This window comes from Aquarana catesbeiana, linkage group LG12 (genome assembly GCF_042186555.1).
Source record: "Aquarana catesbeiana isolate 2022-GZ linkage group LG12, ASM4218655v1, whole genome shotgun sequence".
In the NCBI taxonomy this organism is placed as follows: Eukaryota; Metazoa; Chordata; class Amphibia; order Anura; family Ranidae; genus Aquarana; species Aquarana catesbeiana.
This window is the reverse complement of record NC_133335.1, coordinates 75624773-75646237: the sequence shown is the minus strand read 5'-3', so window position 1 is coordinate 75646237 and position 21465 is coordinate 75624773. Positions and strand designations below refer to the sequence as shown.

The following is a 21465-nucleotide window of genomic DNA, read 5'->3' as shown; positions in this document are numbered from 1 at the left end:
CTTATCTTGCGGACGCCTCGGCAGAATTGGTGCATATGTCCGCAAGATCTGCAGCATTATCCAATTCAGCAAGGAGAGCCTTATGGCTTAAGACGTGGCAGGGAGATAGCGCATCTAAGATCAAGCTCTGTGGAATCCCTCTCACAGGGGACTTGTTGTTTGGACCTGGTTTGGAGGCCGTCTTGGATCGGACGGCCGACAAGAAAAAGGCCTTTCCTTTTAAAAGGAAATTTGCAGAGACTAAAAGAAAGTCTCACCCTCGGAGGAAGTTTGACCCCCCCCAAAAAAACTGAACAGCGGAAGAAAGTTTGGGGACAAAAGGGCATGGGGGGGGGCGATTTTTCGCCCTCCTGAACAGCCCAAAAAGACCAAGTGACGAAACCACAGTGGTAGGAAGATTGGGGTACTTCCTCCCACAGTGGGAAATGATCACCTCCAACCAGTTCGTATTGGGGATTATAAGAGGAGGATACCGGTTGGAGTTTGCAAAACCTCCACCACTCAGACTCCTTGTCACCGAGCTGCCAAAATGCGCAGAAAGGTCATCAACTCTTCTTTCCTCTCTACATTAGTTGGAGGAACAGGAGGTGGTAGTACGAGTCCCAAAAGGCGAGACATGCAGAGGCTTCTACTCCCACATCTTTGTGGTCCGCAAACCGTCGGGAAAGTTCAGGCTCATCCTGAACCTGAAGCCTCTGAATGTCTCGGTCACCTACAAGAGGTTCCGAATGGACTCTATCTACTCGGTGAAAGCACTTCTTCCTCCGAACTGCTTCATGGCATCGGTAGACTTGAAGGATGCCTATCTGCACATTTCCATCTCAGAAGGATACCAGAAGTTCCTCAGGCTGGCGGTAAACACCGGAGAAGGGACATTTCACTTACAGTTCAGGGCCCTCCCCTTCAGGCTATCCCCCCCCCCCCCCCCCCCCGCATCTTCACCAAGGTCATGGTGGAGGTCCTGGCTTTTCTGCGACTCAGAGGCATCTCAGTAGTCGCATACTTAGACAATCTGCTCCTGTTTGCCTCCCTGGAACAGTTGTCGCGGGATCTACAGGTAACAAGAGACATCCTGGAAAATCTAGGATTTACTTGGTCCCGTCACAAAAGGTAATTTCCCTCTTTCGTCTTTCAGGACAGCACACTTGAGACCTTGGCTCCTCCCCTCTTAGGAAACACCGCCTCCACCAGACTTTTAAGTCACCCCTTCCCTTTAGCCCGTCAGTTTTGGTGTTTCCTCCAGAAGGGAGACATCGCTAGGAACCTGGGCTATTTCAGCTGGTGAGGCTGAGGCCGGTACGATCCTGGAAGGGAGAGACAGAGGTCTCTCATACACAGCAGCACTGATGGGGAGTCTGGTTACCTGCTGTGGCATTGCGCTCCCTGTCCTTCCTTGGGGAATGTGGAGGCCTGGGAGTTCGTTTCTCCACTGCCTGGGGAAGGCGATACGAAAGTGTCCAGATCCCCCTCACTCGGAGAGTCAGCATGGAGCTCAGCGCTGAGTCGGATGACAGGCGACGGAGGGCACTTCCGTTTGACCTGCAGCTTTTGGTTCTGGCCGCGGGACGGATAAACGAACAGCGCGACGGCTGGTGCGGGCTCCATTAAGGCTGTAGTGTCAGCCAGAGGAGCATCCTGAGGCGGACCACTCCCCTGGCCAGAGGGATGTCGGAGACGGATGGTTCCCGTTCTGTGCCGGGTGAAGCCAACACCAGCCACACTAAGGTAAGTGGAACCCTGGGGTGGTGTTCCCTTACCTTATTCCCACTTAGCTCCACGGGTGAACCCCCCCTCTTAGTGGTCAGAGGGGAGGAGAGGCACGTCTGGGACCCTGGTGGTGGTTGGTCCTGGGGGGTGCACTCCTGGTGTTGGTCACATGGTTTTTATTTTGTAAAGACTGTTGCTGATGCTGGCGCTTGTTTAGTCATTTCAGGACATACCTGCAGAAAAGACCAAGCCCTTACATGTGTCCAAAAGAAAGTGCCCATCATGTAGGAGTACTTTAGGAGAGTCCTGGGGGAAGGTTTTGTGCAGTAAATGCATTGAAGGCTTAGTTAAGGAACACTCTACTCTATTGAACAGAGCTCTGACCTGGCAGCTTCTGTTAAGGAGCTTTCCAGCACTTTTCAATCTTTCAAAGCATTGTTTGAAAATTTTCAGCCTATACAGCCCCCAGCCGGTCCTCTGCCAGCACAGCAAGATGTCGCACCTGGTCCTTCAGGTCCCTCAGTCAGTGAGGAGTTACCGGGGGTTTCCAGAGAGGCTTTAGAGGATGAGTCAGATGGTGCATCCTCACATTCCTAAGGCGAATCAGACGGATAGAAGGTGGACGGCGAGTCCTCCAGAACCTCCCGATATAAACTCTCCTTGGAGGAATTGGAAGAGCTCTTGGGAGCAATCCACACCACCCTAGGTATCCAGGAGGAGAAAAAAAATCTCTGTCTCTACATGACCGAATGTACGTGGGTCTTGGAGAGCAGAAGAAAAAGGTCTTTCCGATGCATGAGGTCCTAGTAGATACCATTAAAAAGGAATGGCGCGACCCAGAAAGCAAACCTTTCTTTTCTAGAGCATTAAAGCGCAGATTCCCTTTTTCAGAGGATGAAGCTGCTGTATGAAACAAGTCACCTAAACTGGATGCAGCCTTCTCTCAGGTATCCAGAAAAACAGACTTGGCGTTTGAAGATATGGGGGTGCTAGCAGACCCCATTGACAAACGGATGGATTCTCTACTTAGAAAGTCCTGGGATTCCTCTCTAGGCAACTTTAAGCCTGCCATGGCCATCACAGTGGTGGCACGTAACATGGAGCACTGGCTAACACATATAAAAGCTCATATTGAAGCTGGGACTGCTAAGGAGACGATTCTCTCCTCCTTCCCAATGCTCTTGAAGGGGGTCGCATACATTGCTGACGCCTCAGCAGAATCGGTCCGCATGTCTGCTAGATCTGTTAGCAGTGGAACCTCCCTGGATTCTGCCAGTCCAGGAGAATCTTCTTTCTCAGGGGCCAATCTGTTGTCCTCAGGTGGAGAGGTGGAATCTCGCAGCTTGGCTACTGAAGAGGAATTGCTGAGGGGCAAGGGGTTCTCGGATTGTTTAGTGAAAACCCTCCTAAGTTGCAGGAAAAGGGAAACGCAAGTTATCTACCTGAAAACATGGAAACATTTCAATAGCTGGTACACAGAAAGTTCCTTCGATGTACGCAGCTCCGTATCGGTATTAGAATTTCTGCAATCAGGGGGCGACAAAGGGTTAGCCCTTAGCACCCTGAAAGGACAGGTATCCGCTTTGAGCGTTTTTCTGGAAAAACAGCTAGCAACAGATCCGTGTATAATCAGGTTTTTTAAAGCCTTAAGCAGACAGAGACCAGTTAGCGTCTCCCCCCCTTCCCAATGTGGGATCTTTCTTTAGTTTTACAGGCCTTCACGGTGGAACCATTTGAGCCGTTATAGACCTGTACGTTAAAATTGATCACCCTCAAAACTGTGTTTTTTGGTGGCGATCACTACGGCAAGGAGAGTGAGTGAGCTTGAAGCCCTCTCTATTAGGGCACTTTTTTTTTTTTTTTTTTTTTCAGGTGTTTCCGGACCGTGTGATTTTTAGAACCGATCCGGCCTTTTTGCCAAAGGTGGCCTCGAGTTTTCATAGAGGCCAAGAAATGATTTTGCCTACCTTCTGTTCGAATCCTGTGAGGGAACAGGAACATATTTTTCATAAATTGGATGTTAGAAGGTGCCTCCTTCAGTACTTGGATAGTACAAAACCATTTAGGAGGTCTGATTCCTTTTTTGTAGTATTTTCAGGGGCCAAGAAAGGATTCAAAGCCTCTAGGCGTACAATAGCCAGATGGTTAAGGTTAGCCATTATTCAGGCTTACGTAGTCAGGGGATTGGAGCCCCCGGAAGGTATTAAGGCACATTCCACCAGGGCAATGGCGACTTCTCAGGCAGAGTGGGCTGGTGCTTCTCCAGAGCAGATCTGTAGGGCTGCAACACGTGGTCCAGGTTTGACACGATTGTGAAGCACTACAGATTGGACCCTAGTGTCAGCAAAAGACCAGTCTTTTGGTCGTAAAGTACTGCAGGCAGTAGTCCCACCTTAAGGTAAGGTGCTCGCTTATGCTCTCTAAGGTGCTGTCCTGAAAGACAGAATGGGGAAAAACTGAGTTACTTACCGGTAACATCATTTTCCAGGAGTCTTTCAGGACAGCACGGGTACCCACCCAAATTATTGGACATTACTGAAGAACTCATCGCATGAGAACGTCAGGTAAGATAAAAGTTATTATGACGTGTTCTTGTGTCTCCCCAGCTGGCCGGAGGTACTCTTGAAGAACTGGGGCTGGCGGGACGGTGAGGCTTAAATCCTGAAATTTAAGGCGGTGTTTCCTGAGATGGGAGGAGCCAAGGTCTCTCTAAGGTGCTGTCCTGAAAGACTCCTGGAAAAGGATGTTACCGGTTTGTAACTCCGTGTTTTTTTTTTTTTTTTGTTTTTTTTGAAGGAAGACCGTTGTTTTTGTATGGCCAGCATATAATGTATGACAGTTCTGTTTGAAAATCTACAAAACAGTCTAACTTTTTTTTTTTTTTTCTTTAAAAAAAGATCTCTGAGTCTGATGATAGTTACCAGATTCAAACTCTAATAGTATATACAGTATATCTCCTCTAATAGTATATACAGTATATCTCTTCTGTCTGTTATTCTCAGAGTGAATTAGAGATTTTGCTCCCTAACCATATAGTTGGTTATTTATTTTTACCACTGCATATAGATATTTAAGAATAAATTTCCTTTTTTTTTTTTTAACCACTTAAAGACGGGCTCACGCCGATATACGTCGGCAGAATGGCACGGCTGGGCAAAGTAACATACCTGTACGTTACTTTGAATTTTCCACCGTGCGTGATGCGCGCCTGCCGCAAGCTCCGTGACCGTGCGACCCGCGGACTCTATATCTGCTGGGTGCCCGCGATCGTGTCACGGAGCTGAAGAACGGGGAGATGCCAGTGTAAACACAGCATCTCCCCGTTCTGCCTAGTGACAGGACACTGATCGTCTGCTCCCTCTCATTGGGAGCAGCGATCAGTGTTGTGTCACTGCTAGCCCATCCCCCAGACAGTTAGAATTACTCCCTAGGACACACTTAACCCCTTCCCTGCCCCCTAATGGTTAACCCCTTCACTGCCAGTGACATTTTACAGTAATCAATGCAATTTCATAGCATTGATCGCTGTATTAATGCCAATGGTCCCAAAATGTGTCCAAATTGTCCGATGTGTCCGCCATAATGTCGCAGTCACGATAAAAATCGATGCCATTATTAGTAAAAAAAAAAATTTATAAAAATGCCATAAAACTATCCCCTATTTTGTAGACTCTATAACTTTTGCGCAAACCAATCAATATACGCTTATTGCGTTTTTTTTTTTTTTTTTTTTTTTTTCAAAATATATGTAGAAGAATACGTATTGGCCTAAACTGAGGAAAAAAATTAGTTTTTTTTATATATTTTTTTGGGGGATATTTATTATAGCAAAAAGTAAAAAATATTGCTTTTTTTTCAAAATTGTCTTGTCGCTCTATTTTTGTTTATAGCGCAAAAAATAAAAACCGCAGAGGTGATCAAATACCACCAAAAGAAAGCTCTATTTGTGGGGAAAAAAGGACATCATTTTTTGTTTGGAAGCCACGTCGCACGACTGCGTAATTGTCAGTTAAAGCGACGCACTGCTGAATCGCAGAAAGTGGCCTGGAGGGGCTGAAGTGGTTAAACTTTACATATTAACTAAATTGTAAAGTTAACTAAATTAACTAAAGTGTACAACTCTTCAATTTGTTTTGATATGGATTGGTCTAGATTAGCTTTGTACTTCTGGACTCTGTAGTAGTTCCTATCATCTCAAAAAAATGCTTCAGCTTTGTTTGGGTTGCTTGGGGATCATAAGTGACCAACCCTTTTTCAAGTCCAGCCACAGGTTTTTCTTGCGTCTCTATTAGAAGAATAGACTTTCTTTACAATTGCTGCTTTTTAAGCCATTCTTGGGTATTTTTAGCATTTAACCACTTGCCTACTGTCTCGTGCCGATTATACGTCGGCAAAGTGGCACGGGTGCGCAAAACGACGTACCCATGCGTCACTCCGTCATCGGCGGTTAGCAGGCCTGCGCACCCGTGGTCGTGGCACAGAGAGGCAGAACGGGGAGATGCCTATGTAAACAAGGCATTTCAATGTTCTGCCAAGCAACATGACAGGGATCTGCTGCTCGCAGTGATCTGTCTTGTTCTAGTGAGCCCATCCCCCCCCCCTACAGTTAGAACACACTGAGGGAACACACTTAACCCCTTGATGGCCCCCTAGTGTTTAACCCCTTCCCTGCCAGTGACATTTACACAGTAATCCAGTGCATTTTTATAGCACTGATCACTGTATAAATGCCAATGGTCCCAAAATAGTGTCAAAAGTGTCCGACCTGTCTGCCGCAATGTCGCAGTCAGGATAAAAATCGCAGATCGCTGCCATTACTAATTTAAAAAAAAAAAAATTATAATAAAAAATGCCAAAAATCTATCCCTTATTTTGTAGACATGATAACTGTTGCGCAAACCAATCAATATATGGGATGACACATGCGCATGACATTTGGATGTTCTGGTGTTATTAACTAACTAGGAGCCTTATTTAGGCCCTGATCAGTTATTTCTATTTGTTATTGGACAGCGTCCTGTCAGGCCGTCAGAACCCACTTCTTGTATTACCTAATAATAGGTAGATACCTACCCTGGAACCTATGGTGTTTTAATATTTCACTGCTTCCTGTTTGGTGCCCATCTACGCCCCCTCTCGTATAGTTGCTTCACCTATTTCTTCTTTTGTTGTGGAATCATTATTGCATGTAAAAAATCAAATTGTGACTATACTTACTCTTATCCTGACAAAGGTGTTTAACCAGAAACACGTCGGGTACCGGGGATCACTTTATACCGGAGAGTATTGTGTTGTCATACTGTTCATGTAAATTATTATTGTTTGCTGTTTTTTCCCTTTGTTTTGTATGTAATTTTTTTTTTTTGTTCAAACCTTGATGGTTTTTACTATCGATCATTTCTATGATCAAATATTTTTATGTATATTCAATAAATTTGACTTTTTTCATTATCCAAGTGTATGTTGCCTTAAAAGTCCCAATGAAGGGGGATCTCTCTTTTTCTTAACTATATATTAGGGATGTGGCAACTACACTATTTGAATCTGACATTGTGAAATCCTCTCTTGTCATGGAGGAGGAGTAAGGAGCGCTGGTGGGGGACTCGAGAAGATGAGGACTGCTCTGTGTAAAACCACTGCACAGAGCAGGGAAGTATGACATGACATGTAAAAAAAAAAAAAAAAAAAAAAATCTGCCTTTTTAATATCACTTTAATGATTGATTTAGTGTGTCTAGACCCAAGAAGTTATGGAAACTTACTTGTCCTTTTAGATGTGGTGCCTACAATAATTTTTCTATTTTTAAATGGTGGTCCTACCAGCAACAACACACAGTAGGACTACAGAACACTCTACCTATCTCAATAACATAGGGGGAGGTGTTACATAGTTCTGGCAGGATGAACAGGTATTTTTTGCACTTGTCAAACAAGTTTAACAAAACCCTTTTAATTGTATATTAACAGACCAAAAGGGACCAAATAGGAGAAGTTCATTGTTAGTTTGCCCTTTCATTTTTTTTGCTAAGAGATATTCAGTGGCTTTTTTTGTGTGCTTTACTTGACTTGTGCTTTTCAGTCAACTTTTCACGGTGTTGTTTCAATTGTTCTTTTGTCTTCATGGTGTAGGTTATGCCACAATACTCATTTACCAGAAGTTGGGCCTTCTAGATTCTTGTGCATTTATACTACAATCACTTGAAACCCCTTGACAACACACAGGTGATCTCCAATTAACTAATTGTGTGACTTTGGGAAATCATTGAGTGCACCAGTTATGACTTGTGTGAAAACGTCCTAGTGGGTAAATATTTTTTATAGGCACTGTATACACCTCTAATATTTGTAATTCTGACCAGCCATTCTTTTTGTTCACTTTTCATAACTATAAGGTACCAACAATGTTTCCTGCAGCTTCACAGGTCCCTTACCTGGTTATTGCATAGTACGATTGTTCATGGTTCCTAGGTTCTTTTCTCCTCCTTTTAGGGTGCCTAAATACCTCCTGTGCATAACCTTCTGTAAGGTGTTCATGGCAGTGGGTGTAAACATGCTAGAACAATCCAGCTGCCCTCAGGCAAAGCTATCTTTAGAACACAGCATAAACATGTAGACTTGGCAGAGTGTACACATCACTGTCTTCTAAGAGTGTTCAGGGCCAAGAGCCCTCCGTATGGATTGGACACAGTTTTCAGGCCTATACTGTTGATCTATCACCTGCAGAATGGCTGACCAGGGCCATCTGCAGGTGCCGTGGAGATTAGATGGTTGCTCGGTCATTCTCAAAACAGTTTTTACTTTGGCTCCGTTTACACCCGTGTGGTTTTTTTTTTTTTTTGGCAGTCAATCAATTTCAGTTGTCTTCCCTAAGCATGAAAATCGTACAAAAGAAGTGAAAACAACTGCTTTAAAAAAAAAAAAAAAAAAATCTGGCCCCACCAAAACACATGGTACTTTATCATGTGTTTTTGGTATGTGACTTCAAGCAGTGCATTGGGGTGCCACTAAGAGTTGGTGGCACTGCTATTTGATGGCAAAAGGGATGTGTTTTTTTTTTTTTTTTTTGAGTATTGTGGGAACACATATGATTTTGTTTGCATCCTTGAATCTCACAATTTGAACCTAGCCTTCATGTCCATGGGCACCTTTATAAGAAACCTTAAAGGATAACTCCACTTTCGTGGGGGAAAAAAGCCGCATGATATAGGGTATACAACTCAAGTCATAATGTAATTGAATGTTATTAAAAATGACCTTTTCCTTCTGCAGCTCTGTAATTTTCTGTAAAGTGCAATGCAATATGGCTACCTGGAGGTGTTCTGTACACAGAATGTGTACAGAACGCCCCCCAGAACATAATTTCCTGCTTTTGTGATTGACTCAGATTTCCCTAGTCAAAGAAAGTCGAAACTATGATCGACTCAACTAGAACAGAGGCTTTTGGAGGGGACTGAATGCTAGCCTCTTGCCTACCAACTATGGGCCCTGGCATTTGAGGGAGCTACAAGCATTTAGGAAGATGTTCTTTTATGTAATGCAAAAGGACATTATTAAAAAGGCCATGATGGTCTCTGCCAGTGTGGGACTCATAGCAGATGCTGATGTCATCAGCAAGCCACCTGTTTGTGGTCCCCTGCCATAATGTGTTTATTGTAAGTAGGTCCCCTTCTATAGTCTGTTGCCTACTAAGCTGGGGAGGGGGGAGATCACTGTATGTATTGCTAATTGTGCTAATTAACTCTGCTATTGTGTGAAGGTGTTCTGTTTATCCTTATGATAATGTGTATTGTGTCTTCTGAGTTAGGTCAAACCTCTGAGTCACCTAAGCTAAATGACTAGTTAATTAGCTAATATTAATTTATGTTTCTAGTTACAGTTTGTATTATTAGGGTAATATGATCAGGAGGGGGGGAACCTCCCTCTCAAGTGTTTTAAAAGCCTGTATCCATGTTCAAATAAAGAGTTATTATTCTTGTTAACTCCAAAACTGGTGTTTCCTAGTTCTTGGCTTAACTTAGCCATGTTCCAGCTTTGCAGCCAAACGAGTCCTGCCTAGTTCTTGGTTGTAATATGCAGCAATAATAATCGGAGTAGGTCCTGCTGGAATGGTATGATTCTGTCCACTGGGAACTCTGGAAGGAAGCGCTAGCCCCTGAGCAGCGACACCAGGGAAAAGTTTCTCTCCTCCTTCCAGGAAAGGTACTGGTCACAGTACGAAGTGCGAATGGTGTTTTTGAGGAGACAACCGCACAAGGAATGGAAAGCTGGTGTGCCCGTGGACAGCAGACGACATTCGCTGGCAACCGGACAGAGGGTCCAAGACCTCTGCCCCACACCTGTGGCAATTCTGGAGGCCCATGGTGAGAAGAAGATGGTCACTCCAGAGCAGCAGATTAGGATCCAGGGGGAGAAGGGAGAGGAGGTTGTCTTCCCTCCCCAACAGTTAGCCAGAGCAGATGATGATATCTGAAGCGCTAACATGGCAGAACACTACTGGCCTCTGCACACAATCTACTCCGCAGGAGCTCCAGGGAGAGAATGCAATCAGCATTTCACAACTGCAGCTTGATCTGGTGTCGGTGGATGGGTCTGAGGTCTCCACTAACAGAAACCCAGCAGAAGTGCTAGCAACGGGGCAGAGTGTTACCAACCTCTGCCCAGCACCGGCAATAACTGCGGAGTTCCAGGGAGCTGGGGCAGTCGGCCTCTCTCCCCAGTGACAAGCTGATGTAGTGAAGCTTCTACTCCCAGCTGAATCGCTGGTAACATGGCAGAGCACTGCTGGCCTCTGCCTAGCACTTAGTGTCTTCACAGCTTCAGGAAGCTGGGGCGATCAGACCCTCTCCCCAGCAGCAGACCAAGCCTCGGAATGTTACAAACCACCCAGCTGAAGCGATGGCAGCCGGACATGTAAATGACCTCTGCCCCACGCCTACTGACTGCACTATTCCTTGCAACCAAGAATGGAGATAATGCTGGCTATGTGAGTTCACTCTGCCCACTAACACATATTTAGACCAGGTGGAGGTCTGGGACCTGGTTAGTCGACTTTTAATGGGGGAGAAATGTGATGGACTCACCCGGGACAGAGGCTTTTGGAGGGGACTGAATGCTAGCCTCTTGCCTACCGACTCTGGGCCCTGGCATATGAGGGCGCTACAGGCATTTAGGAAGATGTTCTGTTATGTAATGCAAAAGGCCATGATGGTCTCTGCCTGTGTGGGACTGTCATCAGCAAGCCACCTGTCTGGGGTCTCCTGCCATAATGTGTTTATTGTAAGTAGGTCCCCTGCTATTGTCTGTTGCCTACTAGGCTGAGGAGGGGGGAGATCACTGTTTGTATTGTTAATTGGGCTAATTTAACTCTGCTATTGTGTGAAGGAGTTCTGTGTTTATACTTATGATATAACGGCGGACCACCCCCCCCCCCCCCCCCCCCAAACCACACACACACACACCCCATCCCCCCCACCCCCGTGGCAATCCGCCGCTTATCGGAGCCGTTGGCAGCGACAGAGGTGATGCGGTCCTCTCGTGGCTGTGCATGGAGACGAGTGAGGGGAAGATGGGCTCCCGCTCGTCTCCATGACACTGCAGGGCGGAAGCGATGTCAAAATGTCACTTCCGCCCATAGCTCTTAAAGGGCCATTTTGTTGTGTGTGTTTGTTTGTTTGTTTTTTTTGTTTTTGTTTTTTTTTGCATTTTAGTGTAAATATGAGATCTGAGGTCTTTTTGACCGCAGATCTCACATTTAAGAGGTCCCGTCATGCTTTTTTTCGATTACAAGGGATGTTTACATTCCTTGTAATAGGAATAAAGGTGACACAATTTTTTTTTTTTTAAACGGTGTAAAAATAAAAGGGGTAATTAAATAAATTTTTAAACGCGCCCTGTCTCGCCGAGCTCGCGTGCAGAAGCGAACGCATACGTGAGTAGTGCCTGCATATGAAAAAGGTGTTCAAACCACACATGTGAGGTATCGTCGTGATCGGTAGAGCCAGAGCAATAATTCTAGCCCTAGACCTTCTCGGTAACGCAAAACATGCAACCTGTAGAATTTTTTTTAAATGTCGCCTTGGAGATTTTTTAAGGGTAAAAGTTTGTCGCCATTCCATGAGCGAGCGCAATTTTGAAGCGTGGCATGTTGGGTTTCAATTTACTCTGCGTAACATTATCTTTCACAATATAAAAAAAATTGGGCTAACTTCACTGTTGTCTTATTTTTTAATTCAAAAAAGTGTTTTTTTTTTTTTTTTTTTTTTTTTTGTTTTTTTTTTTTTTAAGTGTGCTTGTAAGACCGCTGCGCAAATACGATGTGACAAAGTATTGCAACAACCGCCTTTTTTTTTTTTCTCTAGGGTGTTAGAAAAAAAAATGTATAATGTTTGGGGGTTCTAAGTAATTTTCTAGCAAAAAAAAAAAAGTTTTTAACTTGTAAACACATCTAAAAAAGAGGCTCAGTCCTTAAAGCTGAGTTCCACTCAGATTTTTAACTTAATCTTACCCCCTTCAGTTAATTGCATAGAAGTTGAAATGCCGCACAAATTTTTTTTTATCGCTGTAATTACCTTTTATATTGTACTTTATTGTGGCACTTCCTGTCTCTCCTCCCATTGGAGTAGGCGTGTTTATTGCCTTTCCCCAGCGCCGCACTGTCTCCTGGGAGCTTAGTGTCAGGCTTCACAAGATTCAGTGCAGGAACAATGATCATGCGTGTGAACAAGCTGTGAATGAACCGCATTCACCGCACCCAGGAAATCAATGTTTGTGGGCTTCACATGCCCACAAGCAAGATGGAAACAGCCAGCATCACATTTTTAAAGTTATTCTTCAGTACGAAAACAGACAGAGGCCATATTACACCCAAACTGTGAGTATTATTTTGGGATTAGCAAAGTGTCTCAATGACCTAAAAAAAAAAAAGATTGGTCGCCGGACTCCCACTTTAAGTGGTTCAAGTCGGGCATTTTTTATGACTCTTGTGCCCTCCTTATTTCTGAAGAAGGAAACTTAATCAGGATGCATGAAGGCTGTCTGTGCTCTTCTCTTTATGGAAATACTAGATCCCTGGTTCATGCTGATCTGATGGTTTCATGAGGCACTGACTGTATATGGAGGTTAGGGCTCTGATTTTTCCTGACATGCATGCTTCTTGCAGATCAGTGGTTTAAAAGTATTGGAACCAGATAGCCATGCTAATGATCAGCAGTTGTAGGCTCTGCGTTTAAAATGGTGAGTGCTTCCAGCCTCCAGGAAAGGAGTATATTGATATATGCCATACCTAACAAGAAGGGGAGCAGTGGGCGACATTTGATATTACATTCCCAGTCATTTGCATGGTTTTTCAGGATGTTTGTACAAGTCATGGAAGATCCAAGATCATTTAAACCTAAGGGATAAAACCTTCCGGAGGTCAAGTGGTTAAAAATGTTATGTAGGGAATCGGAAGTGCCTGCTTAATGCTAGCAACACTTGATTAGGGGAATATTTTTCATAATAAATTTTCTTTATAGATAATAACTATGCTTTTAGTGCATTTCTTTTTACCAGTTGAAAATGAACTGTACTCATATTGTATGGAATGTTTTATTGGTGGAGACTTGATATCAATTTCTCTGGTGTTTGCAGTGAGGACAACACATGGGAGCCTGAGGAGAACCTGGACTGTCCGGATCTGATTGCCGAGTTCCTGCAATCGCAAAAAACTGCACACGAGTCCGAGAAATCTGATGGAAAACGCAAAGCGGACTCAGACACTGAACATCCTGTGGGTGAAGAGAGCAAGCCCAAGAAGAAGAAGGAAGAGGTGAGATTGCTGGAAAGGATTATTTAGCGTTGATTGTGGCCTTTCTGCACAATAAAGAGAGGTTTCTGGGAAGCAAGGCAGATTAAAAGAGCCAAGATCACTTGTACAAAATTTTATGAATTCCACAGCAATTTCTTGTTTGCTTTACAATATTCCTGGTGGTTGCTGCTAGTATTTCCTTCAGATGGAGAAATGGCGTTTGTACATGACAGGTCTCTCATAAAATGGGCCACGTTTTCTCTCTAGTTTTCATGAATACTTGTAAAAAATTTCATATAGCAAGCTTTTTGTTCACTTATGAAAACTTTTCATGAGACAAATGGGGCTGCAGTTGGTGACCCTTCTTGTGAGGGTGCTGAATGCCTGGATTTCAGGATGATCATTGGGCTCCATATTCTAAATCAAGTATAGAAATAAGAAACTCTCACTCTTGCTGCTTTTTTGTCTTGGGTCAGTATTAACCACTTGACCTCCGGAAGAGTTACCCCCACATTCATGACCAGGCCATTTTTTTTAACTGACAATTGCGTGGTCATACAATGCTGTATCCAAATAACATTTCTTCCCCCCCCCCCACAAATAGAGCTTTCTTTTGGTGGTATTTGATCCCCTCTGCATTTTTTTTTTCCCTAATTTTTTGCGCTATAAACAGAAAAGACGACAATTTTGAAAAAAAAAAAACTAATACAGTGATCAGTGCTAAAAATATACACTGTCACTGTACTAATGGCTGGGAAGGGGTTAAACATCAGGGGCGATCAAAGGGTTAACTGTGTGCCTAGCCAGTGTTTTAGTGTACTGTGGGAGGTGCTTTTACTAGGGGAGAGATGGAATTTGTTCCATTCTTTGAAGGGACGCAAATTCCATCCCTTCCCTCCTATCAGAATGGCGATCTGCCTTGTTTACATGGGCAGACCGCCGTTCTGTGTTTTTTTTTTTTCCTCATGATCGGCTGGTGTTCCGGCAGACAGCGGGTACCCGCAGTAGGGATCGACCGATATAGTTTTTTCGGTGCTGATAGAATACCGATACTTCAGCCACCTCTCCTCTCCTCCTCAATATTTTTTGCCGATATTTTGAATTTTTTGTTTTGTTTTTTTTTATCACTATTATTGCTGTCACAAGGAATGTAAATATTGCTTGTGACAGTAATAGGCAGTGACAGGTACTCTTTTTATGGAGAGATGGGGGGTCTATAAGACCCAAAATTCCTCCTCTGCTCTTCAAAGTATTCAAAACGTCAAGATAGGCATTTTAAAATACTTTATTTTTTAAAACTGGTGCCTTTAAGATGCCAGTGATCCGGGAAGTGATGTCATGACATCGCTTGCGGATTGCTAGATCCGAGACCCGAACGAAGCATCAGCTTTGTTCGGGTCTTCGGCCAGCCTGCGGACGTGCCGGCTGGTTGCTCGGGCCTCCCAGCAGGACGGAAGACGGCGGGAGGGATGTCCCCTCCCGCTGTTTGTAATAACAGCCGAGTGGCTGCTGAGCCGCATCAGTTATTACAATAAAGCCGACCGTCCGCTCTAAAGAACGGTAGCGGGGTGATGCTTGCAGCTGCATGCATCACCCCAGTTAAAACCTCTTGAAGTAATTTCAGTCAGTTTTTTGACTGATACTTTTAAAAAAGTGAATATCGGCTGCCGATAATCTGTCAATCCCTAACCTGCAGATCAACTCCCGCTGTCTATAATCACCTACATCAACTAAACTGTACAGGTTTAGGAGATATTCATTTTACCTTCAGGTAAGCCTTATTATAGGCTTACCTGTAGTAAAAATGTGAAAGAGGGGTATGCAACTGCTTTAAACGAATACTTTGTTGAAGCACCTTTTGATTTTATTACAGCACTTTGTCTTTTTGGGTATGAGTCTATCAGCATGGCACATCTTGACCTGGCAATATTTTCCCACTCTTCTTTGCAAAAACGCTACAAATCTGTCAAATTGCGACGGTATCTCCTGTGCACAACCTTCTTCAGATCACCCCACAGATTTCCAATAGGATTCAGGTCTGGTCTCTGGCTGGGCCATTCCAGAACTTTAATCTTCTTCTGGTGAAACCATTTCTTTGTTGATTTGGATGTATGCTTTGGGTCGTTGTCATGGTGAAAGATAAAGTTCCTCTTCATGTTCAGCTTTCTAGCAGAAGCCTGAAGGTTTTGTGCCAATATTGACTGGTATTTGGAACTGTTCACAATTCCCTCTACCTTGACTAAGGCCCCTGTTCCAGCTGAAGAAAAACAGCCCCAAAGCATGATGCTGCCACCACCATGCTTCACGGTGGGTATGGTGTTCTTTTGGTGATATGCAGTGTTGTTTTTTTGCCAAACCTATATCTTTTGGAATTATGGCCAATAAGTTCAACCTTGGTTTCATCAGACCATAACACGTTTTTCCACATGCGTTTGGGGGACTTCTTCAGACAAAACTTAGCCGGGCTTGGATGTTTATCTTTGGAAGAAAAGGTTTCCGTCTTGCCACTCTACCCCATAGCCCAGACATATGAAGAAAACGGGAGATTGTTGTCACATGTACCACACAGCCAGTACTTGCCAGATATTCCTGCAGCTCCTTTAATGCTGTAGGCCTCTTGTCAGCCTCCTTGACCAGTTTTCTTCTCGTCTTTTCACCAATTTTGGAGGGACATCCAGTTCTTGGTAATGTCACTGTTGTGCCATGTTTTCTCCACTTGATAATGACTGTCTTCACTGTGTTCCATGGTATATCCAATGTCTTGGAAATTCTTTTGTGCCCTTATCCTGACTATCTGTTTAACAATGAGATCCCTCTGATGCTTTGGAAGCTCTCTGTGGACCATGGTTTTTGCTGTAGGATGCGACTATGAAAATGTCAGGAAACACCTACTAGAACAGCTGAACTTTATTTGGGATTAATCAGAGGCACTTTAAATGATGGCAGGCGTGTACTGAATCCTATTTAACATGCGTTTGAATGTGATTGCTTAATCCTCGACACAGCTACATCCCCAGTTATAGGAGGGTGTGCACACTTATGCAACCACATTATTTTATTTTTTTTTATTTTTACTTCCCTCCCGTAAAAGATTTCAGTTTGTTTTTCAATTGAGTCGTGCAGTTTATCGGTCACATTTAACCACTTCAAAACCGGGCACTTCCCCCACCCCCCCCCCCCCCCCCCCCTTCCTGCCCAGGACAATTTTCAGCTTTAAGCGCTGTCGCACTTTGAATGACAATTGCGCGGTCATGCAACACTGTACTCAAACTACATTTTTATAATTTTCTTCCCACAAATAGAGCTTTCTTTTGGTGGTATTTGATCACCACTGGGTTTTTTATTTTTTGCTAAACAAACTAAAGACCAACATTTTTTAAATTTAAAAAAAAAAAAAAGTTTTTCTTCATTTCTGTTATAAAATTTTGTTTTCTCCTTCACTGACTGGCACTGATGAGGCGGCACTGATGGGTGGCACTGATATGTATTACTGATGGGCACTGGCACTTGTGTGGGCACAGATTGGCACATTTTATCGGTACTGCCTGGCGTTAATGATGGGCACTGACTGGCAGCTGATCTGCATCTCTCATGGGAGCTGTGCTGATAATGTGCCGATTATCAGCACAGGACCCCCCCCCCCCCGACAGGGAAAGCCGCCGATCGGCTCTCCCTGTCAGCACGAACCGAGGAAAGCCGCTTACTGGCACTTCCTGCTTCATGCGATGATCAGCTGTGAGAGGCTCTGTCAGAGGCTCCTTACTACGATCCGAGATGCAGTGTGTCAGACTCACACACAACACCTCCGATTGCCGCACTGTGCGCCCCCGCATGTTATCATGCTGGACGTCATATGACATATGTCAATCTGCTATAGGCCGGGCGGGAAGTGGTTAAAGGTGGAAACCGTTTTTGAATGATTTATCTTTTCTCATTTATTTATTTTTTTTACATCACAGAAACCTGACATTTTAACAGGGGTGTGTACTTTTTATATCCACTGTATGTACACTACAAACTGCGTGATTGAATTGGTTCTGATATCGCTGTTTTGATAATAACCTGACAGCTTAGTATTCTGAATAGGAAACCTTAATTTTGTTTGCAAATATTAAAGATTCTAACGACCAGCAAGAATAAATCGTTACATTTAAAGAGCACCTGTCATTTCAGATTCATCATGCCAGCGCCTGTTAGTGGGCATCCACTCAGCTTTTGGCATCATGTCACTCACCCTGTTGTGTCACTGCCGCATCACCAGCTGTCCCAATAAAGTGACTGGGACTGTCGGTGAGTCAACAGCTGGACAGAGATGACATTTGCTCTTTACAAATAATTTAAATCTAGCCTTTTTACTACTGATTTAAATCATGACTTGAATCCACCCTGGTTCACACTGGCGCACAGAGCGGCTCACAGCAGGGGTCCGGTAAATCCCTGTTCTCCATTTCAGGTCCGATTTCAGTCTGAATTTTTGGCTGAATTCGGACCTAAAACAGACCAGAAAATGCACAGTACTCCTGTGTAATTCGCACCGGAGCCGCTCCGGAGATGTATGAACCGGCTCTTTAGAGAGCCGGTCACAGTCTCCTGACATGCAAATTGGATGCGGACGAACCCGCATCCAATACTCAATAGTGTGAACCCAGCCTTAAACACAGCCAAAGCAGCTGGTCACCTGGATACTGACAAAGGATGAACGTCGGGCAAAACCAGCCAATTGGAGTCAGCAGCCACATGCTTCATTGCTGTGGCTCTCCTCCAGTATTGGAGTAGCTGATGGAAATGTATGGTACTTTTTAGCAGATGTAATCATAGATGGTGGGAGGCTATAAATCATTTTGATTTATAGCCTAGTTTTGCTGTATTTTAATGGAAGAGTTGGGATGCCCTTTTTGAGATCCCGCACAGTCAGGTAAGAGATCTATTTCTAATCACTTTTGTTTCTCCTCAAGAATTGGTGACGGAAGTGATGATCAATCTATAAATATCTTACATCGATAGCAGCCACCAAACCTCCAGGCATTGACACCCGTCTTTTCCTATAGATAGGACTGCCATGAAGGAAAGAAAAATAATCTTCAATGTAGCCACAAACAGGGGCGTTTGTTACTGTATTAACCGTTTCCTGTGATCACTGTGATAGTGGTCAAATGATTGGCAGCCATGTAGGTTGGTCCTGGGCCACTATTCAAAACCTGGGGCTGCTGCCTGCATTGTGAGAGCATTCATAAGGGGGCTGTTTGTTTATTTTTTATAACAAAGAGAAGAGAAACTTTAAGGGGTTTCATAATGCAAAATCTCCTCAACCCATATGCCATGTCTTACATACTTGGGTTGAGAAAAGACACTAGACCATCTAGTTTGGCCCAAAAAATTACATGCACGTAGAAAATCTCCAGGCAAAAAGAAAAAAAACCCTTGCATGACCTATAATGTCTTTTTTGTTGTTGGCCACTGATGCAGACATGGTTTTTGTTACCTTTTACAGGCTGAAAAGCCCCGTGGATTTGCTAGGGGTTTAGAGCCAGAAAGGATCATTGGAGCCACAGACTCAAGTGGAGAGTTGATGTTCCTGATGAAATGGTGAGTTGTGCCCCCACATGCTAATTTGCTTTATTATGCAGACTTCATCATAGGCTCAATTCCTTAGTGTTTGTAACCCCAAAATCTGTTCTTTGATATCTTCGGCATAATGCCTTTTTGGTATGCCGTGGTGCGTGTGTGTGTGTGTGTGTGTGTGTGAAAAAAAAGGGGGATTAACATCCCTGGCAGTGGGTTTTTTTTTTTTTTTTTTTTTTGGGTGAAGTTTTCCCTTCATTTTTTGTCCCACAACCAAAACAGGAAGTGTGAGAGGGTCCCTTCAAAGTAAGGGGATCCAGAACTAGATCTCCCCTCCTATTCCTGTTTTTGGTGACAAGGCAGACAGTTTGTTTTATCAAGCTGTATTTACTCAGTGCAACTTAGAACATCCAAGTGGAAGATATAACACCAACATGTCAGGAAAAAAATGCAACACTTCCTTCATAAAAATGACTTGAAAACTTAATCAGGTGTAGCTAATCACCTTCCCAATGGCACACAAAGCCATTTGACTTCGACTGTGATCAGCTGTGGTCATTTTGGTTAGCTCAGCATGAAAAGAGCTTTCCTGGAGCATTTCATTCCCTGGTAGTTCAACTGAAGCAAGCAATCAACTATAGGTGGCAAGGCACGGTCAAAAGATCTCTGGGATAAAGTTATGGACAGGCACAAGTCAGGAGATGGATACAAAAAAAAAATGTCAAAGGCTTTATCAATGCCTAGAAGCACAGTGAAGTATATTATTAAGAAGTGGAAGGTATTTGGTACAACACAGACCCTCCCTGGATCAGGACATTGCTCCAAACTGGATAAAAGAGCCAGGAGGAAATTGGTCCGAGCAGCTACCAAGAGACCTAAATCAACTCTGAAGCAGTTGCAGGAATTGATGACAGAGTGGTCATTGTGTGCATGTGACAATATCACAAATGTGGCTTGTATGGGAGGGTTACAAGAAAAAAGCCACCCAAGAAAGGCCACGTGCTGTCATGACTGAGCTTTGCTAAAATGCACCTTGAAGATTCTGAGGCCACATGGAAAAAGGTGTTCTGGTCAAATGAGACTAAAATTTAATTGTTTAGCCTCAACGCCAAACTATATGCCTGACGGAAATCCAATACAGCTCACCATCCAAATAACACCATTCCTACAGTAAAGCATGGAGGTAGTAATATCCTGTTATGGGGGTGTTTCTCTGCAGCAGGGACTGGAGCACTTGTCAGGATAGAAGGAAAATGGATGGGGAAAAAATACCATCAAATTCTTGAGGAAAATCTGCTTCCCTCTGCCAGAAAGTTGTCAATGGGAAGGTTTACCTTCCAACATGACAATGACCCAAAGCACACTGAAAAAATGACCACACAGTGGTTGATGGAGAAAAAAGTGAATGACCTTAGTCGTAGAGACAGTTAATATAGACATTTCCCAACAGACTAAAGGCTGTAATTAAAGCAAAAGGTGGTTCAACAAAATACTGACATAAGGGGGGTGATCTTTTTTTCCAACTCAGTGATTCTGTTTTTTATTTTTATTTTTTTCTGACATGTTGGTGTTATATCTTTTTAAAGTGGAGTTCCACCCAAAAATGAAACTTCCGCTTTTTGTATTCCTCCCCCCCCTCCCCCGTGAAAGGTGTCACATTTGGCACCTTTCATGGGGGGGAAGCAGATACCTGTCTAATCCAGGTATTTGCTCCCACTTCCGGGCATAGATTACCGCCAGCTCCGCAGCGATCTATGCCATGTCCGGCCCCCTCCGTCCCCCCCGCTGTCTTCTGGGAGACGCACAGGTCCCAGAAAACAGCAGGGACCAGTGAGGACGTGCAGTGCGACTCGCGCAGTAGGGAACCAGGTTGTAAAGCCGCAAGGCTTCACTTCCTGATTCCCTTACCGAAGATGCCGGCGCCTCCACCAGAGAGCAGAGGGACAGATCGGCTTCGGGTGAGGACATTGCGGGCGCCTTGGACAGGTAAGTGTCCCTATTTTAAAAGTCAGCAGCTGCAGTATTTGTAGCTGCTGACTTTAAACAAAAAAAATTTTTGGCGGAACTCCGCTTTAACTTGAATGTTAGAAGTCTCTTACAATTGCTTTTAGGCTTCTTTATTGTCATGTGCACTCTCCTGATCCTCTGCTGATGCACCCTGCTGCTATAGAGTGAGCAGTGCCTGTTCTTTTTGGTCACATACTCTGCTCTGTCGGTACTATAATTCCCATAGTGTTAAATGGATCTGAGGGTAGATGTATAGCCCATCTTAGGGGCAAGCAGGAAAAAGTGGCTACGTTCACATACAGAAGGGGGACATGGAGAACGAATGTAGCCATCCTAGAACAGGAAGTTTAGGAATAGTAGAAAAAAAAGCTTGCATTTGAAAGATGAAACCAAGAAAGAGAGGGA

General features: G+C 44.0%; 2 protein-coding genes across 2 annotated transcripts in view; one reads left to right on the top strand and one right to left on the bottom strand.

Annotated features, from left to right (window-relative positions):
* CBX1 (chromobox 1) overlaps positions 1-21465 on the bottom strand; it is a gene marked incomplete in the record, with an annotated part of 70799 nt that overhangs the window by 23918 nt on the left and 25416 nt on the right.
* Positions 13273-19101, top strand: LOC141114412 (chromobox protein homolog 1-like). Its single transcript, XM_073608070.1, has 2 exons — positions 13273-13512; positions 18983-19101. Exons 1-2 carry the CDS (start codon positions 13288-13290, stop codon positions 19079-19081), a joined length of 324 nt encoding a protein of 107 aa, XP_073464171.1. The 5' UTR covers positions 13273-13287; the 3' UTR covers positions 19082-19101.